The sequence below is a fragment of the Natator depressus genome, chromosome 7 (assembly GCF_965152275.1).
Source record: "Natator depressus isolate rNatDep1 chromosome 7, rNatDep2.hap1, whole genome shotgun sequence".
Classification (NCBI taxonomy): domain Eukaryota; kingdom Metazoa; phylum Chordata; order Testudines; family Cheloniidae; genus Natator; species Natator depressus.
The window spans coordinates 102,123,355-102,150,221 of NC_134240.1; the positions used below are offsets into that span (position 1 = coordinate 102,123,355).

At 38.1% G+C, this 26,867-nt stretch overlaps 1 protein-coding gene across 1 annotated transcript in view; it reads right to left on the reverse strand.

The window, feature by feature from the left end:
- Positions 1-4,331: 4,331 nt before the first annotated feature.
- Positions 4,332-26,867, reverse strand: part of FANK1 (fibronectin type III and ankyrin repeat domains 1) — a 59,536-nt gene continuing 37,000 nt past the window's right edge. Inside the window, exons 4-11 of the mRNA XM_074959170.1 lie at positions 17,677-17,758; positions 12,050-12,124; positions 11,600-11,665; positions 7,649-7,814; positions 5,560-5,703; positions 4,778-4,855; positions 4,650-4,694; positions 4,332-4,548 (exon numbers count right to left, since the gene is read on the reverse strand). Of these exons, the coding sequence (XP_074815271.1) occupies positions 4,447-4,548; positions 4,650-4,694; positions 4,778-4,855; positions 5,560-5,703; positions 7,649-7,814; positions 11,600-11,665; positions 12,050-12,124; positions 17,677-17,758 (758 nt within the window). The 3' untranslated portion in view covers positions 4,332-4,446. The remainder of the gene's footprint in view (positions 4,549-4,649; positions 4,695-4,777; positions 4,856-5,559; positions 5,704-7,648; positions 7,815-11,599; positions 11,666-12,049; positions 12,125-17,676; positions 17,759-26,867) is intronic.

Below are 26,867 nucleotides of genomic sequence, written 5' to 3' on the forward strand. Positions count from 1 at the left end.
AGCTTAATTAGTATTGATAAAGCACTTTAAAAACCATTGAAGTGCTGCACGTTATCTAAGTCACCTCATAAACTTTCATCTCGCTGTCAAATTCCTGCTTTCACATACTCTCTTCTGCATGGTGTTTGCTTCTCCAACATGCCTGAATATGCCTTTCCAACATACATTCACATCTATTTCAAAACACCACAAGACTTTTGTATGTATTAATTTATGCTTTTAAACAAAGCATTAAAAAGTGTGACCAGTGACTGTAAACAGTCATTAACAGAGCAGTCACAGAAAAATATTTTTAAAAGCCCTTTAAGGCAGGATATATAAAAATACAAGGCATGTTTTCATTTGGTTAGACTCTGGAAAAAAAGGTGCTATTGTTCTTTAAAAAAAAATGTAGCAACTAATAAGTAATTTTAACTGTTTAAACTGCAGACCATTTAGCACAGTATGATCTGAGATTAAACCTACATAAATCAGCACATTACTTTTTATGAACCATTCATTTATCATGCTTCAGTTAAACTTAAGTGTGCTTAACTTTTTCACACACTTAGCTATATAACAGTTTGTGTTACTTTTGTACACATTTCTTATAGAATTTGTTATTGTAATGTATTACAAGTGGACACAATGTAATGTTGCAATAGCAGGACACTATTCATTGTTAAGAATACTATATTCAATAAACAATAAACACATTTGTTTTGTTTCGTCTTATGTAATTACCAAAATTGATTTTAAAAAAAATGTAAGCACCACATCAAGAAAAAAATATAAGATACTACCTAAGAAATCAGTACGATGGCATCTTTCTTTGCTAGGTATGTCAATTATTTCATTTTGACACTCTAAATAACTGTAAAATTTCACCATGCAACAGTATTATTTTTCTTATAAATCAGCATATCACAGGCACTTTTTTTGTTATACATGTATGCAGATATTTTCTAAATATGTACTTAAAAATTTGAAAAAAATTTATACGAGTTTGAACTACCATCTTTACATATGGTAAACTAATGGAAAAAACTTGTTTACAAATAGTGTTTTCTTTAGCCATTGGGAGTCGCAGAGCTACAAGCTCCCATTTTTAGAGCTGCATTTGACATAGCTTATTGAGCATATGAAGGAAACATAGATGTCTAACATAAGCTTAATTTCTCATACAACATTCCTTGCTAAAGCGTTTGCAGAACAGAAATTACATTAATATTGAAGGAGCAGTTTATCTGCTTTTCTATTATCAAAGGTTATGAGCAGCTTTAGGCAGGCTAGATAGCTACTTTTGGTGTCATACCTTTGGGTATCCTGAAATTTCCTTAAACAACTTGTGTTTCAGCATTATGTGAGTTTGTCATTAGTTTAAGAAGCTTCCAACTCCCTCCCAGCTGCAAAGCAACCCAGCTGCACACCTTGCTCTGTAAGTAAACCTGTACATCTAATATATACATTACTGCTATACTTGTTTTGAACATTATATAGGGGGTACTGTGGAGAAAACAGTATGTAAGTGTAATTAAAGACGTTTCCTAATTCATATGGATAAGAGGGCTGAATTAAGGTTGCACAAGCAACTTTAATTCTGGTATTTCTTTTTCAGTGCTTCTGTTTGCAACTTGAGAAACATTCTTCTAACACTTGTGTGTGTAATTTCCTAAATTTTTAAAAAAGCAAACTAAAAACAAGCAAAAAAATTTAACCCCTTCTCCCCCTGAAATTCCATGTAGTTCTTCAGCAGGGTTGGAACCTTTAGATTCACCTCATAGATCCCTGCTATTTGAGTAAATTCATTATAAAGTGAAGGAAGATTGTCAAATAAAATATAAAATGACAGAAGAGTAAGAAATAGCCTAGTTTCCGTCCAGCACAAAGTGAGAGAGAAAAACATCCTGTGTTAGATGACAGGTGTGTAAAGAGCCCATCCCTGGAAAAAATGTAGATGCAGAGGATAAGCATAAAAACAATCAATTGTTTGTTAGTTAATTGCCATGCCTAACAGTACTATTGTTTTAATGGTTCCATTTCGACTTTACATCTTACAAAGGTAAACAGAGTGGAAAAGAAAGTTAGCATCTGCAGCAAAATGTGAATCATATTAGTTGGCTGACAGTTTTTTGAAAGGCTGGATTAAGAGAACAGAATTTTCATTGCAGACATTATCTTTGCCTTGGAAAGAACTAGGAATGCTTTTCGGATTAAAAAGAAGATTTGGCTTCTAGAAGAAATAGCACAAATGGAGGAAAATCCTAGAACTGTTGTATTTTCCCCTGCCCCCCCAGCATCTTCCAAAGCTCCTTCTGCTGCATAAAACCTGAACAGGAAAGAAGAGTCACAAACAAGTTCTTCCTTAATGAGGAAAATATTTCTGATAGTGCAGCCTCTTTGTTATCAATCTTCTTCTTACAGGAATTTCAAGATACTGAGGTTTATTTTTTTTTTCCCAATTAATAGAATTTTAGCGTACATTTATTTTTTGAATTTTAGTAAATTGCATCCATATTGGCAGTGCTGCTGGGCAATTGGACTGCTTAAAACAACATAGCATCAAGGATAGGAATCTTGGCGGCATTTGGGGTGGGGGGGAATCCACAATGGCAGTCTTGGTACCTTAAAAGGTAAAAAAACAAACAAACAAACAAACAAAAAACAGTCTAGCCCACCCCACAAAATGAAAGTCACTTCTTGTGGAAGCATACTTTGTGTTTCTATATAAAGGTAAATTGAAAGCAAGTCCAGCTTATGCTTTAAAACATATGATAGCATTATCAACAGGACAGAAAGTACAATGATTGACACTTAAAAGTAAACATTTACACCTAAGAGAACTGATGTGCCCCATTGCAATATTTCATTGTAGAAAGGAAAGTATTGCAACGTATCATGATAAAGGAAAACATCTACATTTTAATGTCAATCAGTGTATATTTTAAAAGTGACAACATGCAGAAGACTATCAAAATATAGTTATGTGGATGTGTTTTATATAAAAAAATGTCAACTATAATTACCATATGAAATATGGTAATTGTCAGTAAATAGTATTGATGTGCACTCTCCCCTATACAAATTTAAGAGTACTTTAATTACATTTCAATGGTCTTCCCATTGTGCAAATTTAAAGCATTCAAATTGTATATAACTCTGCTACTTGTTTGCTCACTGTTGATAGTAAATCAACATTTATCTCATTATTTGTACAGTTTACATTGGCTGCTACTAAAATTGTGTTGATTTTTAATTTTTATTATTAATGTTTAAAGCTTATCACTATTTAGCTCCAATTACCCATTTCTGGGTTTTCTAATACCTTGTACACTATATTGTGAATGCAAGAGTTACAAGCAATTTTTAAAATAATAAAACATTATTTGGTGACCAGGCCAGGTTAAATGTTACATTAATGCTTTGGAATTCTTTAGCTTTGAACTCCAAAAAGCTGTTAGACTGTACCTTTAGCGACGAGTACACTGTACCTTTAAGTGACGATTTCCTCTTACCTCCCCAGTATAGGCCTTGTCTTCTCTACTGAAAAAGGTAACTAACGAACATGAGCTATCCCAAGGTAAAAACACAGAGAAGACCAGGCACTTTATTTTTACCACAAAGTGAACTTGGTGAGGTCAACCCCTTGAAGTGAGTATAAGGCAGTTTATCTTGTGATAAAACTTAAGTGCTTGGACTTCATTGCGTTTCTACTGCAGGATAGGTTGTGCATGCGTGTTAGTTGCCCCCTGATGCTGCAAGACAGCGTATGAGGAGGTCCCTGATTATTTACATCAGATAATAGTTACAGTTAATGTCACAATTCAGCTTCCACCCTGAAATCCACATTTCAACTTAATTTATTACATACACCTTCCTAACCTAACACATTATCCTGGAAGGATATTACAGTTCTTAAGACTTAAACTTAGTCCTTCACTCCTATGGCTGAGTCTGGGCATGCTGCGCAAGCAAGATGCTCATTTCCTCGGGAGAAAGAAGGGACTTCCTGGCTATTTTAAGAGTGACAATAGGCATCAGTGGGAGTTACTGAACATTCTCTAGCCAGAGGGACAGGACTAGGACAAAAAGGAAAAGAAAAGAAAAAGAGGGAAGTAATAAAAAAATATGTGAAAAACAATCTTTGTCATGAGCTCTAAGAAGGGCTTAGAACAGGAAGGGGAATGATATACAAACTACATTTATGACAACATTATTTTGTTTTACATCTAACTCTAAATGCAAGAGAATATAAAGTAGTGTTAGGGAACAATGACAATACAACATACATATACATTTAGAGACAAGACAACATCCTTAAGAAGAAGCTGAGCTACACATTTTAATGAGCATCCAAGAATCTGTAACAACTGAACAGTATAAAGTAAAACAAGCAAATTCTAGTGCTTAACTGAGGGCCAGTCTTCATGTTTTCACGTTACTGGTAGAAAAAGCACTCCTTTTCTTTTATTTAGTTACCTCACGTGACTGTGAGCCAAGAGCTGGTGGAGGAAAATTGTTTTTCTCATTTAATTTTCTCTTATTTTCTTCTAACAAAATGACCACGCTCTAAACCAAAAAAAAGCAGAAAGATTAAGGGAAAGGGAAGGATTTTAAAAAGCAAAACCAGTAGAAACCAGGAAATCAATATGTAAAATAATTATTCATACATGTCTGTGAAAACCTCTAGCCATTTCTAGGAGACCTTTGCCATACTGAAAGACAAAACAATGGCATATTCAAAATCTTTTAAATATTTTAAAAAAATTTTTTTAATAATATAATTGTTTTTAGCTACCTCATTTTTAACAGTAGAGTCTGCTCCTTTATCCAGCAGCAACTGAATCAACTCTTCATGGTTATTTAATACTGCCACCTGCAATATAATACAATACTAGAATACATAGCCTCATATTACAATGTTGTTATCTGCCACAAGTTAGTGTATGTATGTTACATTACACAGGCCTAAGTCTTATACTGGGATCTGCTAATGTGGACTCCAGTGCCCATGCAGAGTTCCACTGGCTTCACTGAGATTCCAAATGAGAGCAGAGATCAGTACTAGCTGAATCTGAGGCAGGATCTGGGTTTTAGACAGCAGAGAGGGCTCTGCAATAATATGTAGACTTACAAAGATCAAAATATCACATATACGTATTTCTAAATGTTATGAATTTAAAATGTACAGGCTATGTTCCTCTGTGATGACTGAAATGATAACATGATATAAATAGCATTTTATCATCTTTATAGAACATATGAATACAGTACTTCAGAAAGATAAATTCTGAAAGGGTGAGATAATCAGAGGACTCATCCTAATAAAAATACATTTGAGCCTCTGAAATCTACTCCAACTAAGTACTGTTATTTTACAAACCAAACCAAGAGTTTTTTTAATGTATTAGTAGAGGAATAGTGGTAGTTTTTTCCCTTGAATAAAAGCCCTCTGGGAGTGAATGCATAACCATTGCTATCCTACTGCATATCTGAGTTAACAAGGATTTTCTAATTGTAGTCAAATTCCTGACCTTAATTGCAAGTACACAACTAAACTGGTTATTGAAAAAGGCATACCATTAAAGGTGTTTTGCCATCTTTATCTTTCATATTCACATCTGCTCCTGCTTCAATTAAAAGAGATGCCACATCCTTATTCCCTGTTACTGCAGAAACTCTCATCAATGGTGTCCATTCTAAGACTGTATCTTTAGTATCTACCTATTGTAGAAAGGAAGACATTTCTTATACTTGAAAAAAAAAATCCCTATTTAACTAAACAAAGATTTTTCACATTGCTGAGCAATTGCCGAGTTGAACAAACTCACAACCTCTCTGAGGATGCCATATTTTTATAATGTGAAATCAAATTGTGCCATAAACCTAAGGGGAACTAACTCACATATTTAAAATAAATTATATGCTAAAGAGCTTTGCTGGATTAGGGCTACAGTACTCAGTACCTTCCTTGCTGGATGAAGCCCATAGGAGTTAAGATTGTGGCCAGCCTCCCAGAGGATATTAGTAGTAGTACTTCGGGTACATATTTTAACTGGAACCCCAGAAAGTTTCTCCTGCAAGCTCCAGTGAGTGCATGCTCCTTTAAGAGGAGGCAATATATTCCTTGCTCTGCACCCAAGTTACATGGTAACTGCTTTAAGAAAGACGACATTGGAAGTGACTCCTGTATGTTTTCAGGCCTTTGAAGCTTGTGCATTGAGAATAAATTTCTTCCTCATCCAGAAGAATCATAACATCATTATGTATTTATTATTTATTGCAATTTAAAATAACAAAAATGCAAAGCATTAGGCACCCTAAACATATAATTAGTACTACAACAAAACCTCAGCAGTATGCCAATCACTTAAATAAGACATCTTCTACCAAGTCCCCTACAAAAAAAAAATCTCCTTTCTACCTCTTGATTTCAGAACCTTTGTACTACTGCTCCAGCAGTAAACCTGAATATGGCTGGATATCTGATAATTTAAGTATTCCAAGTCCATACTCTTTTATGGTGAAATAAAAAAAGATATTTATGCCAAAGAAGAACACGATAATAACCTAGATAAAATTATTTTAAATCTGAAAAATAGAAACATGTCATTTCTATGTCAATATTCATATTTTTCAGACTGCAATATGCAAGTTTAGGTCCTGAAAATATAAAACTCATTTTCCTTTAGGTTAGAGTCATTGTGGAATGCAACAGGACCAAACTTCACTCCAAGATTTGCAGATTTTTCAGTTATCAACCTCTACTACCCTACTCACTGGGCTAAGAATGCTATGCGACAATAAAGTTATAATGTGAGGTTTAATTTTGACCTATCTAGCACATAATCTCCTTCTCTCTCACTTTGCACTCTTGCAGGAGCCTCTATCAACATGACTTTTCTTAATCTGAATTTGTTTTACAGGTCATTTCTCAGTTCTTTACAGTTCTTGTATTCTCAATTAGAATAACATTATACCCATCAATCTTTATCTCCATAACTTCAACTTTTCATTTAGCCTTCCTGCAGTCTTGAACCAGAGCTTTCCAGCATCTTATCAACTGCAACCACTTGATTAAATTATATCCATCAATTTGCTAATATTTGCTGAGCTGTTACTAAGCATATCCCATTTTGTTTGCTAATGCAAGTTTGTGTCTCCAGATGGTGCGAAATCAATAGTAGGCAAGACTGCCTGTCTTCAATTTCATGGTGGCTTGGGAGCAAAACAGAATGCCAGATTTTTATTAAAACTATAAAACCTTCAATTTCAGGGTCTGTCTATTTCCCTATTAACTATCTACAAAACAATTACCAAAGTATAGTAATTTAATTATAAAAAAACAACAGAGCTAAAAGGTAGCACTTTCCCCAGCCTCCTATAGCAGATTCTCAGTGTTCCTATCAGAACTCTGATGACCTGCACTTTCCCCCATTTTTTCTTCAGTTTCACAATTCCTAGATGTTCAGGACCTATGTCATGGTCACTATCCTTCCAGCCAAGGGGTTTCCACCCAGCAATAAGATGTACTCCTTTATCCCAAGGGGCTCAGAGATATACTTAGAGAGCACTAACATTCCCAAAGTATCACCAGGCTATCAGACAACCTCTTTATGTCCCATAAAAATGCTGTTTTCTCTTAAAAACACACAGATAAAATGCATACCTGACAGCCATCATTAATCATCCATTCAATAACATCACAATGTCCTCCATCCACAGCCCAGTGCAAAGCTGAACAACCTCCCAGATCTCTGACTTCCCAAGAAGCTCCTTGTTCTCTGAGGTATTTAGCAATATCCAGGTGACCAGCAAAACATGCTAACATTAGGCTGTAACATAAAGAGAATTATTTTGCTGGAAGAACGGGACATCATTATTTTACTTACATTGATGATGTACTTTAATTTGGGCAGCCTTTTCTCATCAACTATTAATTTTGAGCTGACAACCACCAAGTTTACTGATATTTAATGTACAGCTAAGCTGTAGCTGTCCCTGGGAGAGGGTGAAAGAAAGGCACAAGACCCTTCACGTACCCTGCTGCACCCCACTCTGCCTCCAGTGCTCCAAAAGAGAAGAGAACCATAATGCTACAGCCAGCATAACCCAACTACGGAGGAGAGAGCTACTAGTACTGAACACCATAGTGGCACCTTCCTGCATGCTCGCAAGCAAGTGGAGGTCAGGGTGTAGAAATGGCCATCAGTGAGTTCATCTTCAGACAGCGACACTGGAAGCATTATGCCTTCTCCAGCCCTACACAGGCATAAGAGGCAGTATGTTTCTCAGCCTCTCTCAGGTTGGCAACCCCTTATTCAAAGTCAAAAATGTTTGAAACTCCTTTACATTTACCATAAATGTTACAGTAAAAAAATGTATCATTAATAATCCTATTAATCTGTGTATCTTTGAGACGCTAACCGAGAATACTAGACCTTAAGACCGTAAGGGTGTACAGAGAGTGAGGGAGAAGATTTTTTCTTTGCTTTAGATAGTAATATAATTTTCAATGCCTTGTGATCACCCTGACTGCCATTCATGATCCCCACTGTGAAATTCTGATCTAGTGGATGGGAGCACTGGACTAGGAGTCATGGAATATGGCTTCTAGTCCCTGCTCTACCACTGCCCTACTGAGTGACACTGAGCAAATCACTTCACCTTTCTGTCTTGTCTATTTAGACTGTAAGCTGTTCAGGGCAGGAACTGTCTCTTCCTATATTTTACCACCACCTAGTACAATGGGGCATAGGCGCCAACTCCGTAGGTGCTCCAGGGTTGGAGCTCCCACAGGGAAAAGACGGTGGGTGCTGAGCACGCACTGGCAACCCCCCTATCAGAACCAGCCCTCCCCACAGTGCCTCCCACCCACCGGCAGACCCATGGATCTGCGCCTCCCACCCATCGCAAACAGCTGTTTTGCAGCATGCAGGAATCTGGGAGGGAGGTGGGGAGAAGCAAGGACGCAGCGTGCTCGGGGGAGGGAGGCGAAACCAGGTGGGAAGAGGCGGGGCAGGGGTGGAGCAGGGGTGGGAAGGGGTGGAGTGGGGGTGGGCCCTGGGGTGGAGACAGGGGTCGAACACCCCCCAGCACTTTGGAAAGTCGGCACCTGTGCAATGGGGCCCCTGATGTTGGCTGGGGCATGCAGGTGCTACTGTAATATTAATAACAATAACACTGTCAAAGTGATAAGGTGGGTGAGGTAATATCTTTTACTAATAAGATATTACCTCATCCACTTTGTCTCTCTAATACCCTGAGGCTGACACAGCTACAACTACACTGCATACAATAACGCTGTCACTGAGGTGATGCATTTCCTACGCTAACACAGTTCCGGCTCTTAAAGCCTTAACTGAATCCTTAAGGTGAAATGAAAATATAAATATGTTTTTTAATCAGAGTATTAAAATTAAAACAAGATTAGCCTGTAATAAATAATAATAATATGATGATATTTTAACTGGCCACCTGCCTAGATAATGTCTGGACAATTGTCTCATTAGTGATTAATATCTCTTTCTCACTAATCTCTTTTACATAAAATAAGTATGTAGCTACCAAACTGTACATTCAGCTAATATACTCACACTTTGTATTTCTATTATCCTTGTCTTTTCCCTCCCACAAAATTTGGTTCTATACCCACCTGTCCTGTCTTGTCCCTATTTAGACTGTAAACTATCAAGATAAGGACTTGTTTTATTTTTGAATAGCACCTGTCACAAGGGAGCTACTCAAGTACACAAAATGAAATCACACCTTTAATTTTTGAGCCCTTAAATTCATTGTCAACCAAAATAAAATTGTTCTATGTTAATCTCACAAGAAACATGAAGCAGTGACCAATTATCAAAGTTTTCCCTTTACAGTACTTTTAATTGGAAAGAATCTAATTTATTTCACAATGTTGTGTATATACACTTGTTAATCTCAGATGATATCCGACAGTCTTCAGATTTTCCCAAAACCATGACCCCTGGCATCAAATGTGTGCATGGACAGAGATGGAAACACACTTTACCAATGCACAGGAAAAAAAGACAAATACATTTATTTGGAGCATGTGGAATAAAGTTCATTGAATACTGATGCTCTGTGTATAAGAAAAGTATTGAGCCTGCCAGTTCATTACCAGGCAAAACACATGTATGTGTGCACACTACAACCCCAGAAAGCCATAACTGGGCCATTGATCATCCAAGGGGGCAGGGAAACAGATTCGTGATCTAACAAATAGAGAAGCAGATGGACAAATATCCTGGGACACTTGAAAAGGTTCATCACTGGGAGCATCTGTCTTTTGGATCACGTATGGAACCAGGTAACTCTACCTCTCATTGTCTGATTTACTAAGTACTAAACAGAGTAACCTAGTTATGAGTGGAGAGGACAAGCAGGATAACGGAACTGCCAAAAAGGGCTGCCTTGAGCTAAGAATGCAATGGGGAAATCAGAGTGACTACACTAGAAACTCAAGTAGCTACAAATGGACTGGGCTTCCTGAATGCTTCAGGGATGACAGCTGTAAGGGATTCCAGCAGATTGGTAGCAGTCTCATCAGAGAAGGAAGTAGGGTGACAGCTGCAAGCAAAGGGACAGGCACAGTAAAGAATATACCAGAAGGAAATCACTGGGGAAGCCAAGTTCAAAGGAAGACGTTTATGTAAAACGCCATGAGGCCAGACTAGAAGGAGCCCAGACAGCATCAAGATAGTAGCACAGATAAAGACAAGGTCCAGCAGAAACAGAAAGACCTAGCAGGCTTACCTAGATTTTAGGAAGCACTGCCTTATGCAAATCAATTAATTGACTAATTTGCATATTTAAAAATTTGCTTATTACCATAAACTTGTTTTTAAAAATTGTGTGCGAAATTAGTGATGACTAAAGGCACTGTCATGATAGTCCTGGTAAATGATACCTTCTGTTTACCTTGAGGGCAGCAGCAGCCTCCATAGCCCATGCACTTATCAGTATCTCTGTTGAGACTGCCCATTATTATACAGCGTTGTGGTGACTTTGTGATGTGGGAGCAGACACACACCAAATTTATCTCATATAGGGGAAACCAAAGAGTCACTAGATGGGATCAACTTTCAGCTGAATATGAATTTTGTATAGCGGCTCTAATACAGAACAGCATACGTTGCCTAACTACATATCTATCATAGCTATCAGCCACTTCTCTTATCTTACTACAGTCTGTTCTAGTGTTTATTTGAAGAGAGAGTTGTTCCTTGAAGATATATTTGTAAAGAAAAGAGACAAAAAAAATGAGTGAATTTAGAGATTAGAGCCAGGCAGTGAGAGTAAATACTGTGTAAGCTTCCTCTTCAGACCTCTGCTAATGCAGCTGACTCCTGATCTACAATTCTCTTTTCTAATGAAGTCCTGTGTTCTTCCTGAACAAAGATTGCCAGTTTACTGAATTTTGTAGCAATTTTATGATGTGATCAAATGGAAACTAAGATTAAATCAATAAAACCCATTTTCAGTTGTGACCAAAACTAGAATTTGTATATCAGTTTCCAGAACTGAAAAAATAATGATGCAATAATGCATAATACCAGTTCCCCAAAACCTCTGGTGAAGTAATATATCTGTGCAGTACCTGTCCTTTCCACTTCCATTCTTCTGATTTACATCTGTTCCATTCTGTACCAATATTTTCGCAAGCCTACATAGCAATAAATATTTTCATCAAGAACAATGCCCAGTAAACTAACATTTCTCATTAAAATAGAAACTCTGAAAGAGTAAATAAAAACTTTGTTTTGCACACACAGTCTATTACCGATAGTGAAAAAATAAATAAATAAATAAAAAATAATCCTAAAAAGGGACTTCTTTGATTTTCAACAATAAGTACACAGAAGAATAAAATAAACACTCTGGATTAATTTTATAAATTGCCAAAGTTGCCTTTATATTACAAAAAAACAAAACATCAATAATATTCTACTTTTCCTAAACTGACCGTCTATTATTGTGCTCCAAATATATTAAACAAGTGTAAAAATCAATCCTACACAACAAAGAGGTCAAATAAAAGCAGTAATACCTATCATATCCTTTCTGAGAAGCAACCATCAGAGCAGTAAAGCCTAGTTTATCAGGAACATCCACCTTCACATGTCTTACAGAAGGAGAAAAGAAAATGTTACAAACTAGTGTATCTCAAATATTTTCAGAGACAACTATAAATCTTTCCATAACATATTTCTAAAGAGTGTCTTATAAATTCAAAGCATTGTAATCACTGATTAATTTTGCCACCAGTGTGAAAATAAAAACCATTGATCGTTTTATCAAAAATTCTGACTACTATTCTTGCTGATTTCTATTAGTATGTTTGTTGTTGTTTTTTCCATAGAAATTCATTTACAAATACTTTTCAAGTTTCATTTTTCCAAGAAAAATAAGCTACTTAAAAAATTATAGCTGCCTAGGTAAAATGATATTTTTAGGGAAAAAAGAATTTCACCATCTCAGAGTTGAGGTTGGAAATATAATGGAAGTCAAATAATAAATAGAATATTCTAATAAACATTTGAAAAAAATCAGGAAAATTGGACAGTTTCACAACAAGCTTATTCTAACCCTGTTGACTTAACTAGGATACTAATCTATTATACAAATGAAAGCAACTAAAAATTGCATGTTACTGACTGCAACTGAATGGGATGGTAACTTGCTAGTGATTAAGATATGTACACTTTTATACAAATAACTTAATGAGTCTGTGTGCATCTCTACGATTATGTTACTCTATGACATCTGTGGTCAATTTGTGACGAATAGACAAGAGAGATGTGCCTATCATATGGGGAGGATGGATGAGGTTGATACAACAGGTGAAGTATAATGGATTCCTTTACTCTCACTGGTCTGCTAAACTGGGATGGTATTTCTGTACATGCAAAGAGCTGTGGAGCTAAATCCTGGAATCAGAGTAGCAGCCGTGTTAGTCTGTATCCGCAAAAAGAAAAGAAGTACTTGTGGCACCTTAGAGACGAGCCTTTCCCTTCCTCTGTGAGATACAGAAGGTTCAGGCCACCAAATTCTGGCCTTATCTCTCAGTTTTCCCAAAAAAAACTTGGCTCCTGCTGATACATCCTATACTTTCTACCCTGCACAACTGCCAAAAGTGGTACAACAGCACTTTAAACAGCTAACTACTAACACCACCTGTCAAGGTTCCTCCCCCACTCTGAACTCTAGGGTACAGACGTGGGGACCTGCATGAAAACCTCCTAAGCTTACTTTTACCAGCTTAGGTTAAACTTCCCCAAGGTACAAATTAATTTTATCCTTTGTCCCTGGATCTCCACTGCCACCACCAAACTCTAACTGGGTTTACTGGGAAATGTAGTTTGGACACGTCTTTCCCCCCCAAATCCTCCCAACCCTTGCACCCCACTTCCTGGGAAAGGTTTGGTAAAAATCCTCACCAATTTGCATAGGTGACCACAGACCCAAACCCTTGGATCTGAGAACAATGAAAAAGCATTCCGTTTTCTTACAAGAAGACTTTTAATAGAAGTAAAGAAATCACCTCTGTAAAATCAGGATGGTAGATACCTTACAGGGTAATTAGATTCAAAACATAGAGAATCCCTCTAGGCAAAACCTTAAGTTACAAAAGGGACACACAGACAGGAATAGTCATTCTATTCAGCACAGTTCTTTTCTCAGCCATTTAAAGAAATCATAATCTAACACATACCTAGCTAGATTACTTACTAAAGTTCCAAGACTCCATTCCTGGTCTATCCCTGGCAAAAGCAGCATACAGACAGACACAGACCCTTTGTTTCTCTCCCTCCTCCCAGCTTTTGAAAATATCTCGTCTCCTCATTGGTCATTTTGGTCAGGTGCCAGCAAGGTTACCTTTAGCTTCTTAACCCTTTACAGGTGAGAGGATTTTTCCTCTGGCCAGGAGGGATTTTAAAGGGGTTTACCCTTCCCTTTATATTTATGACACCACCTAAAACAAACCAAGTTTCTCAGGCACTAAGTAGAGAGTGATAAACACCTATGGTCCCAGCTATGCATGTGAGGAGTGCAGCCAGCAGAAAGAGTGCCCTGGCTCCGCCACATCACACCCCATGAGGGCTATTCCCTACTTACCAGGTGAGAGCCACAATCCACCATCTAGTATAGGGAGGAGGCAACAATCTCAGTTCTATATATATAGATGGTAAGGTGAGGGTTGTGGTTACTACTGGAAATGCAAATGAGCATGAAAGTTTGTCATGGATAGGGGTAGCAGACAGAAGTTGATCTGGGTTTAAAGTTCAGATTGTCTTCAGAATCTGAATACCACAATTCCTAGCTTTAAAATATTTAGAATTTTTCACATCTAAAAGTTTTAATAATGAATTTTATATGTATTTAAAAGCTTAACTCTATCTTAACAAAAAGGTTTTGTCTAGGTATTTCCTTTTCAAATATAATATTTAGAATATTGATATGCGCCTACTTGATGTAGTTGGTTATTTTGTTTCAATTTCATAAGTTCCTTGGATCTAATTAGTTCAGCTGAAGAGCTTTCAAACTCTCACAGTAATTACTTTAAAGGGAAGGGGGGGAAAGACACACCCCAAAACAAAACAATTTAGGTTTCAGAGAGATAGCCGTGTTAGTCTGTATCAGTAAAAACAATGAGGAGTCCTTGTGGCACCTTAGAAACTAACAAATGTATTTGGGCATAAGCTTTCGTGGGATATAACCCACTTCATCAGATGCATGGAGTGGAAAATACAGTAAGCAAGTATAAATATACAGCACCTGAAAAGATGGGAGTTGCCTTACCAACTGGGGGGTTAGTGTCACCCCTTCTTGTCAACTGTTGGGAATGGGCCACTTCCACCCTAATTGAATTGGCCTCATTAGCATTGACCCCCTTCCCCCTACTTAGTAAGGCAACTCCCATCTTTTTCACATGTTGTATATTTATACCTGTGTCATAAACATACAGCTGAGGGTAGCATAAAATCCCTCCTTTACCTGTAAGGGGTTAAGAAGCTCAAATAACCTAGTTGGCACCTGACCAAAAGGACCAATAAGGGAAGAAGATCCTTTCAAATCTGTGGGAGGAGGTTTTGTTTTTCTGCTCTCTTGGTTGTTCTCTTCGGGACAGAGAGAGACCAAGGCAGGAAAAACATCTCCTAAAACCCTACCTGAAATAAGCATCTAAGATTACAAATTGTAAGTAATAGCAAGGGAATGCATTAGATTATCTTTTGTTTTAGCTTGTGAATTTCCCCTATGCTAAGAGGGAGGTTTATTCCTGTTTTTGTAACTTTGAAGTTTTGCTTAGAGGGGAATCCTCTGTGTTTTAAATCTTATTATCCTGTAAAATTACCTTCAATCCTGATTTTACAGAGGTGCTTCTTTTACTTTTTTCTTTATAATAAAGTTCTGCTTTTAAGAACCTGATTGGTTTTTAGTGTGCTCAGCTTGTTTACCTATTTGATTGATATATTATTCTCAAGCCTCCCCACGAAAGGGGGTGAAGGAGCTTGGGGGGATATTTTGGGGAAACAGGAACTCTAAGGATCCTTTTCCTGAATCTTTGTCTAACTCACTTGGTGGTGCCTGCAGTACCATCCAAGAACAAGGAAGGATTTGTGCCTTGAGGAAGTTTTTAACCTAAGCTGGTAGAAATAAGTTTAGAGGGTCTTTCATGCAGGTCCCCAAATCTGTACCCCAGAGTTCAGAGTGGGGAGGGAACCCTGACAACCCGCTTCCTGTATTTTCCACTCCATGCATCTGATGAAGTGGATTATAGCCCATGAAAGCTTATGCCCAAACAAATGTGTTAGTCTCTAAGGTGCCACAAGGACTCCTCGTTGTTATAACAGTTTAGATTACTCCCGATGCCCAACTTCACCAGGCACAGATGGAATTTTTCCAAAAGCTCTAAGTTTCATATCAGTTAACCCCAAAATTTACCACCTAGCCCTTCTAAAAACATTAGTTCTCAAGGACAATATACTAAAATAAATTTAGAATGTATAGACCAACCTATTTTTGAAATATAACATTCCAAAGTAAATGAGAAAACTTTTCCAAAAGTAAAAAACACCTCTATTTTTTCCATATCTCATTCTTCCAATATGTCTTGTCCAATTAGCTTCAAAATTTTGGAGAAAAATATATCTTCTGGCAATGGAATATACATAATAAATTTCAAGGAAAAGATACTTTTTTCCCCAGATAGTTGACAGAGGGGAAAAGAAAAAACAAATATATAGTTTAATGCTAGTTTAAAATGTATCAGTGAAGTGACCAGGGTGGCCCTCTAACACAGTAAATCTGGAGTTAGAAGAGTTTCTTCATTTCTGCTTAGCATTACAGAATATTTGGCATTGTGTTCCATCTGGGCAGTATCTTGCAAATTCTTTTTCATAAAAGAATAGATAAAGATTTGAAGACAGACTATATTATGAAATAAAAACGAACTAAACAATATTTTTTCATATAAGTATAGTAATTACTTAGAACTTTACATCATATATTAGAACACACACTAGATCAGATCAGTGATCATTCTAGCCAGTATTCGGTCTGTGACAATGGCTAGTATAGACATTCAAGACCTTTTAGAATACCAAAAAGATAATGGTTGGCTTATGCCTAAAGCATTAGAATTTATATTCCTTCCAAAATTCAGGAATTTTATTTTTGAATCTCTGGATGTTCTGATTATCCATAAAGATTATCTTTTTTGAATTCTGCTAAACTCTTGGTCTCAGTGATACCTTGGGTCAATGAGTTCCACAAGCTAACTGTGCATTGTGAGAAAAGAGTATTTCCTTTCATTAGTTTTGAATGCTCTACCTCAGCAGATCTCAAACTGTGGGTCGGGACCCCAAAGTGGGTCACGACCCCATTTTAATGGGGTTGCCAGGGCTGGCGTTAGACTTGCTGTGGCCCATGGTCAAAGCCCAAGCCACATTGCCTGGGACCAAAGCGGAAGCCCAAGGGCTTCAGCCCTGGGTAGCGGGGCACAGATTACAGGCCCCCTGCCTGGATCTGAAGCCCTTGAGCTTTGGCTTTGGACTCCTCCCCACTGGGAGACTCGGGCTTTGGCCGCCCCACCTGGGGTGGCGGGACCTGGGGGGTGAGGGCGAGCTTAGGCTTCGGTCCCCCTCCTGGGGTCATGTAGTAATTTTTGTTGTCAGAAGGGGGTCATGGTGCAATGAAGTTTGAGAACCCCTGCTCTACCCTTCTGTTTCATCAGAAGTCCCCTCTTTCTTGTGTTATGAGAAGGGGTGAATATAGGTGCCCATTTTCTTTATTTTGTACCCTTTTATGATATCCCCTCTGCCTTATTTGTCAACTCTGTAAAATAAACACTACCAGTTTCTTCAATTTCATTTCACATGGAAGTGTTTCCATGCTTCTGATCATTCCCATTGCCTGTATTTGGATCCCATCTATTTCCGATATACACTTTTTAATGAAGAATGACCAAAACCAAATAGCACATTCAATTTGTAAAATGATATTACACAAAGCAAATTTGTAATTTGTCACTTTATCATAAAATGTAAAATCTAATTTTTAGGACATGGGGAAACTAGTTCATTGAAACAAAACACAATAGCATCAGGCAGTTTACATGATTTCATGTCCACTGTAACACTTTATAGATATTTTATAATCTGAATATTTTCTCACCCTCCCTGAAGAATGTTAAGAACTGCCTCTACATCATTCATACTGACAGCTCGATGAAGTTGCTCTCCACTCATCGGCTCTCCTGTAGAAAACAAAATAGGGAAGTACAGTAACTCCTCACTTAACGTCCTCCCACTTAACGCTGTTTCAAAGTTACGTTGCTGCTCAATTAGGGAACAGGCTCGTTTAAAGTTGTGCAATGCTCCCTTATAACGTCGTTTGGCTGCCTGCTCTGTCCGCTGCTTGTAAGATTTTGTGGAAGAGCAGCGACTTTACAAGGGAGCACTGCACAAGTTCCTCTTCTCCACCTCCTCCCCCTCCCTCCCAGCGCTTCCCCCCACCACCAAACAGCTGTTTGGCGGCACTTAGGACTTTCTGGGGGTGGGGGGGGAGGAAGGAGTGGGGATGCGGCATGCTCCAGAAAGGAGGTGGAGTGGGGGTGGGACGAGGTGGGCCTGGGGTGGAGCGGGGACAGGAAGAGGCGGGCCTGGAGCATCCCCCGGCAAAGTCGGCGCCTGTTCTTCTCCGGGTAAGCTGCCACTGCTGCTGCAAAGGTGCTTCCTAGCGTCCTTGCCTGCAGTGGGCTGTGCCTGTGTGGGGTAAGCCGGGGCACTTCCCAACCACAGTACAGTACAGTACTGTATAGTATATAATGCCTTTTGTCTGCCCCCAAAAAATTTCCTTGGAACCTAACCCCCTGCATTTACATTAAATCTTATGGGAAAATTGGATTAGTTTAACATCGTTTCACTTAAAGTTGCATTCTTCAGGAACATAACTACAATGTTAAGTAAGGAATTACTGTATTTGCAAAACAGTTCAAAGATTCATTCTAGTAGTGTTGGCAAGTATTGAAATGCTGCAAATAAATGATCAGCTTTCATATTTTTCAGTACCACTTTTTGGATATTTTCTAGATTACTAAATTAAACAACAGAATCTGTATCACTATTACATAGCTGTTTTTATTTAAGAGGTGACTCTTGAAGTGTGGTTATACTCACTGGCATCATTCTCACAATACAGTATGCTCATTACTAAATCTTTGTCTTTTTTCATTACCATTTTTAAAAATCAATTATTTTGGTGGAAGACTAATCCCTTTATATACGTCTGTACTGGAGGTGAACCTGTATCTGGGAACTATCATGTTAGAGATTAAACATGTGCAGGACCTACTGCTCAGTCAACATAGTATGGTCCCTTGAATGCTGTGGTGATTGGGAGAGATCTGGCTTCCAGTTCTCTCTTCATTTTGTCTTGAAGGGCAAAACTGCCGTGTCTGACCATGACTCCCTCCTGACTAGGGTTTGGACCATTATTAGCCTACCTTTACTCACTAAGATATCTTCCTACAGCCCTTTGCCAAAATAAAAATAAGAACCAGACACTGCCCAGAACTGGATTAACAGCTGTTCTAGATATCTTCTCTCATAACAAAAGCCAGTTGTAAAATGGTATTTCCTAAACAAATCAAATTTATTGTTCCTCGTGCCCATAAATGTTCCCAGTTTCAGTGGGCCATCTCTAAAACACATCAGTTCCTGTGGCAATTGGTAACGACCACATTTCTAGTCCATATGCCACATCTTGTGTGTTAGTCTAATGATGAACACGGGCATTAATGAACCAAAAAAATAACAACCTTCTTTTGGATGCAGAATGATCTTTTTCCTATTTACAGAGAATACAGCTACAGTTGTAGCTGTTGCTATCTACCCAAGCCATACGAAAGACGACGAGTAGAACACAGCAAATAGATTTGATTGCTCAGTCTCTAGGTCCAGCAAAAAGTGTTGCAGGTCTCTCTCATGAAAATTAACCCTTGAAATATCTGGTTGCGCTCTGAAAAAGTAAGGGCAAGGATGAAAAGGGCATGTAAAGCCTGTGTTGTGGAAATAAACTTCAAAAAGTGGAAGATTTTAATTTGATTATTGGATAGGCACCTGATGACAGCATGCCAAGTGAGGCACATCCTGTTGCAAAACAAGCAACTAGTGGTTAGCCACATTTCAATTTAAGGAGCTTCAGACTGCATATTTTCTAGAACCTGTATGCCTCTGCATTTTTGGAAACTACATGTTAAAATGCAGTATTGATTCAAAGCAAGATTAAAATTATTCTAATGAGAGAGTGTGGAAGTATTTAAAGAAAGAAAATGTGGAGGGTTCATGTGAAAATACTGCAGCTGTCATCCTTTGAGATTTTACAAGATAGCTACAGAGTTGATGACTTAACTTGCTTGTAGGAGACGTTTGTTAACATTTTTCAATTGCCAGAATATGCTTATTTTATTTGCCTGAGAACCAGCTTCAATAAAAATTATAGAATTTGGCATATTACTTTAAATCTTAATTCTGCAATGTTTATATTGTTTGAAGTTCTTATTAGCTAGGTATCCCAAAGGTGGTACTTTTTAGGGCAGTGCATCTATATTTGAAAAGTACCACAAGTCATTCAACAAGACTCTAAAGTCAGCCATTGCATCAGGAAGACCAAACAAAAGCAAAGAGAGTGGACACTACAAAAAGGGAGTGATGCTGTTGTAGCTGCTAAAACAGTTTACCATGAAAGAAAAGGAGCCAAGGGAACAAGAGAGAAAAAGAAAAAATTAGAAAGAAAATGGAGAAATCAAAAGAAGATAAAGATAAAGAGGAAAAGACATAATAGCATTTTGGTGAGTCAGATTTAATTCATGCATTTTACTTCCTACATTTCACTGTACTTCTTTGGAAAACACTTCACAGTTCTATTAGGGATAGATTGTGACATTTAGCCACAACCCTGCATTATGGGTAGTGAAGAGACATACCACTCCTGTAGAGTGGCATTGTGAGGAAGAAGTTTCCCTGGTATACTACAGATTCTCTCTCTTGGGTTCTTGGTTGGCTGCCTGAATCTCCTATTTTTCAGGCAGCTTCTTGGGAGGCCATGCAAATGTGCTGACATCAGCTCAGAGGCTCTGTGCTCTCCACTCATCTCTCCCTGCATACCCACTGAGCAGGTGTTGAACTGCTGTTCAGCAACACAAATAAAGGCAGCTTTGCAGATGCAGCAAAAGGAGCAACAGGCTACAACCCAGACCGGGGTTTAGGGAGGAAACCTTCTTAGCAGTCTGTCCCTTTCCAGCACATAACCAACAGATTGACAGAGCCAGAAGAGTACCCAGATGTCACCTACTACAGGACAGGCCCAAAGAAAATAACAGAATGCCACTAGTCATCACCTTCAGCCCCCAACTAAAATCTCTCCAACACATCATCAAGGATCCACAACCTATCCTGAAGGATGACCCAACACTCTCACAGATCTTGGGAGACAGGCCAGTCCTTGCTTACAGACAGCCCCCCAACCTGAAGCAAACACTCACCAACAACCACACACCACACAACAAAAACACAAACCCAGGAACCTATCCTTGCAACAAAGCCCGTTGCCAACTGTGTCCACATATCTATTCAGGGGACACCATCATAGGGCCTAATCACATCAGCCACACTATCAGGGGCTCGTTCACCTGCACATCTACCAATGTGATGTATGCCATCATGTGCCAGCAATGCCCCTCTGCCATGGACATTGGCCAAACTGGACAGTCTCTACATAAAAAAATAAATGGACACAAATCAGACGTCAGGAATTATAACATTCAAAAACCAGTCGGAGAACACTTCAATCTCTCTGGTCACTGGATTACAGACCTAAAAGTTGCAATTCTTCAACAAAAAAAACTTCAAAAACAGACTCCAACGAGACACTGCTGAATTGGAATTAATTTGCAAACTGGACACCATTAAATTAGGCTTGAATAAAAAGACTGGGAGTGGATGTGTCATTACACAAAGTAAAACTATTTCCCCATGTTTATTCCCCCGCACCTCCCAACTGTTCCTCACATGTTCTTGTCAACTGCTGGAAATGGCCCACCTTGATTATCACTATGAAAGGTTTTTTTTCTCTCCTGCTGGTAATAGCTCACCTTACGCGATCACTCTCATTACAGTGTGTATGGTAACACCCATTGTTTCACGTTCTCTGTGTATATAAAATCTCCCCACTGTATTTTCCACTGCATGCATCCGATGAAGTGAGCTGTAGCTCATGAAAGCTTATGCTCAAATAAATTTGTTAGTCTCTAAGGTATCACCAGTACTCCTTTTCTTTAAACAGTTCCTTGGATCCGTCTAGCATTCAGGGGGGAAAAGTACTTCAGCCAGGGGAGAGAGGGGCAAAAATGCGGGGCGGGGGGACAAGCATACTCAAGAGAGGAAGGGGAAGCCTTAGAAAGGGAGGGACCTGGGAAAAGCCCAAGGGAAAAATCAAACAGAAGAGGGATAGGAACCTCAAGAAGAGAAAGATGGGGGGACATCTAAACTCAAGGGAAAGGGGAAGGCAGAGGGGAACCAGAGAGAAGAAGGGCTGGGGGAATACTTAGGGCAGGGTAGGGGATATGGAAGACAGATACAGAAGGAGAGACTGGGGAAAACCTCAAGGGAATTGATGGATGACTTGGAAGAGGAGAATTGGTACAAATTGATGGCTTGGGGAAAAACTGATGGAGTTGACAGTGAAGGGGAACATTATACAAATGAGGTACTGCACCATCCTGAAATATGCAAATTTGGGCAAAATATAATTTGCATAAAAGCTCCAAATTTCTAGACCTTCCAAGCCTTAACAGTTACTAAGAAAGGAAAGGAAAGTGATGGCAGGATATTGCTGATGATGACTGATGATAAACAGAAATATCCGAAACACAAGACCCAGTAGTAACTGGGGACTTTAACTACCCACACATCTGTTGGAAAAGTAATATGGCAAAACACAAAATGTCCAGTAAGTTCTTGGACTGTATTGGGAACAACTCTTTCTTTTAGAAGGAAGTAACCAGCAGTGCAACCATTCTAGATATGATTCTAATTAACAGAAAGAAATTGGTTGAGAATCTGAAGATTGAAGGCAATTTGGGTGAAAGTAATCATGAAATGATAGATTTCATGATTCTAAGGAAAGGAAGGAGTTAGAGCAGCAAAACAGGACAATGGATTTAAACAAAACAGAAAAAACAAAACACAGAGAACTGGTAGGTAAGGTCCCACAGGAAGACAATCTATGGGAAAAAGTCGTTCAGGAGAGTTGGAAGTTTCTCAAAGAGACAATATAGGTGCAACAGCGAACAATCTCAATGCAAAGGAGAGACAGATATGGCTGCATCAGGAGATCACTAAAGACCTGAAAATCAAAAAGTGCAAACATGGGCAAATTGCTAAGGATGAATACAAAAGTATGCCACACACATGTAGGGACAAAATCAGAAAGGCTAAAGCATAAAATGAGTTACACCTAGCAAGGGACATAAAAGGCAATAACAAGAGGTTCTATAAATTCATTAGGAGAAAGAGAAAGATGAAAGAAAGTGTAGGTCTTCTGCTTGGCGTGGAAGGAGAGCTAATGACGGATGACACCAAGAAAGCTGAGGCTTTTAATGCCTATGTTGCTTCAGTCTTCACTAAAAAAGCTAATAGTAATCAGATACTTAGCACAATATTAACAACAATATTAAGAGGGAAGAAACGCAAGCCAAAATAGGGAAACAACCTCAGCCAGAGGTTATGGGTCTATCACAGGAGTAGCTGGGTGAGGTTCTGTGGCCTGCAATGTGCAGGAGGCTAGACTAGATGATCATGATGGTCCCTTCTGGCCTTAAAGTCAATAAGCCTGAGAGATAAGATAGATATATTCACGTTGACAGGGCCTGTTGAAATTCACCCTAGGGTTCTTAAGGAACTAGCTGAAGTAATCTCAGAACGGTCAATGATTATCTCTGAGAATTCATATAGGAGGGGTGAAGTCCCAGAGGACTGGAGAAGGGCAAACATAGTACCTCTCTTTAAAAAGGGAAACAAAAGTAGAATTACAGGGAATTATATACCAGTCAGCCTAACTTCAATATCTAGAAAAATACTGGAACAAATTACTAAACCATCAGTTTGGACAAGCCTACCTACAGTAGGGTACTAAGTAATAGCAAATATGAAATTGTCAAGAACAAATCACGCCAAACCAAACTAATTTTCTTCTTTGACATGGTAACTGCCCTAGGGAATGGGGGCGGGGGTGCTGCAGACTTGATATACCTTGATTTTAGTAAGGCTTTTTACATCATCCCACATGACATTCGCATAAGCAAATTAGGGAAATGTGGTCTTGTAGAAGAAATCAAATCCTCTCTCTCTGTTTGGATGCAGTAAGTCAGAGACAATTTTTATTTCAAGCAATTGCAAGGGGAGACTGCAAGGCAGGAGTTACCCTGGCCTTAGACAAGTCTCCGAACAACAAGCAGTTTATCACAAATATTTATAGATTTTGTTACATGCATTGACGAATAGCAATTGCACTTTGTTCATACATTTTCCTTCCTGATATCTTATTATTAATTATTATTATTATTATTCATGATTTTCTGCTACCACTACATTCTATATGCACACCCGGATGAAAGACCATATCCAAAAAGCAGGTATCAGTGGTTCACTGTCAAACTGGAGGGACGTTATCTAGAGGGGTTCCACAGGTGTCTGTCCTGGGTTCAGTACTATTAGTTACTTTCATTAATGACTTGGAAAATGGAGTGGTGAGTACACTTATAAAATCTGCAGATGACACCAAACAGAGGGACTGCTAGTGCTTGGAGGACAAGATTCAAAATAACCTTGACAAATTAGAGAACTGAAATCATCTACATGAAATTCAACAAAAATAATGCAAAGTACTACAATTAGAAAGGAAAAAAAAATCAAATGCACAAACTACAAAATGAGGAATAACTGACTAAGGACTGAAAAGGATCCAGGGGTTACAGTGGATCACAAATTGAATATGAGTCAATGAAGTGATGTAGTTATGAAAAGGACTAAAATCACTCTGGGGTGTATGGACAAGAGTTCATATGTAAGATATGAGAGAGATAGCTGTCCTGCTGTAATCTGCACTGGGGAGGCCTCAGACGGACAGTGTCCAGTTCTCGATGCCACACTTCATGAAAGACATGGACAAACTGGAGAAAGTTCATAGGACAACAACAAAAAATGACAAAAAGTTCAGAAAACCTAACCTATGAGGAAAGATTAAAAAGAACTGGACATGTTTAGTCCTGACAAAAGATGACCGAGGGGGGAACTGATAATACTCTTCAAATATGTTAAAGGCTGTTAGAAGAGAACAGTGATCAATTGTTCTTGTCCGCTAAGGTAGAACAAGTAGTAATCAGCTTAATCTGTAGCAAGAAAAATTTATGTTAAATGTTAGGAAAAACTACTTTAACTATACAGATAATTAAAGACTGAAATAGACTTCCAAGAGAGGTTGTGGAATCCCTGTCATTGAAGGTTTTTAAGAACAGGTTAGACAAACACCTTTCAGGGATGACCTAGGTATACTTGTCCCTGCCTCTGCACAGTGGGGCTGGACTAGATGACTTCTCAAGGTCCCTTCTAGACCTGAATTTCTATGACAGTATAGTTAACCACAGAACAAAGATAAAAGGTCAGGAATTTTTAAAATGGTATGCCATAGTAGCAGGTAATTTCTCCCTGAATTTCAAGACCAAAGCACCAGTTACCCATTAGTATGTACGCCAACAATACAGTGAGAGTTATTTAGTCTACAAACAACATATATCACAAACATTTTCAGGACACTCTACTTCAATTAAAAATAAGATAAAGTTTCTAAATTGCATATTAAAATGAAATATATTAAATATAATATATAATTTTGACCAGTAAATAATCCAATAGTGGGAACATTCAAATATATTTTAATCCATAATTTGGAATGAGTGTTTGCAGGGGTACAGAATTCTTATGCCCTTTTTCCACTTAGATTTCCTGAAAAAATATGAAAGTTGTTAATTATGCATATTAATGTCTAATAAAACAAAGATATAAACATAAATCTAATTATTTACAGTCTTGCATAACTGGCATAAATAACTGGAGAATTAACTACCATTAATGTTGTCTACCTGGATTCATCATTGCAAATATCCGGTCCACACTACTGAAACATACATATTTTAAAATAATCTTCAAAACTCTAAATTCTTCCTGAGCATTGCCACTGCAAAACCTCCCTGTCAAGGTTACATAGCCACATGGCAGGGCATCTAGTTCCCAAGGTAACCACAATGTGAATCTGCAGGGGTAATTTATTTGGAAAAGAACAGTTATCTGGTTGTGTAGGGGGCCAAAGTAAGAGTCAGGGGAAATAAAAGTGAAATTAAGGAAATTTTTTAGTGCTGTTCCAAAATTTAATGTCAATATTTTTAAAAATTAACATTTCATATGGTGAATTTAAGCATGCATGCCTGTGCTTTCATATGAAAGTTCTGTCCACTCACTATAAAACATAATAATTACACAAGCATAATGAATCTGCACAGGTGAAAGTCATACATTTCTCTTTTTAAATGAATCCTTCCTGTATTATAAAATGAGTCATTTGGTTACAGATGTGCAGGCAGTCATACCATAATGTGGTGATAACACCTTTATTTATGGAATTTAAGGCTCCATTGAAAGCAGTGAATAAATGATGAGCTCATTGGTGAAGACATTCACCAATTAACAAGCAGCAGCTGTTTGTTTCTCTTTTTTTAGGGCCCAATTGATTAAAATTGCATGCCTCATTTAAGCAGTATTTTCTTGTATTTTTCCTGGAGAAAAAAAAAAAGGCAGAAGACCCTTTTTTTCAAACAGAGTAGTTGCTTTTCTGATTTATTAAACCACTATCCAACTGAAAGCACATTAGAAACGTAGAGACATAGTCTGTTTTCATGTGCACAGCCTATTTTATAAATGAGTTAATGGAAAATAGGTTAAGTGAGCATGTACCACTTGTGGCCCTGTCTCTGTCACTCATAAATTTGGAAGACATCTTTCACTGATTAAAGTATTTTTGATATCACACTCACTGACATGTTTCTTTTCTAAACACAGGAAACAAGAGATAGATTATGTCATGAGTGTTTGCTGTCCCTTCTCCCATTAAACCTTCTTTCAAATCTCCAGATCTACTCTCCCCGTTTCAAACCACAATTCATACCATCTCTGCTCTTAAGGCCATCCCCTGTGACCATACCTCCTCCACACTGAACTTCAATCTCACCACTTGAGATACCTACTTATACC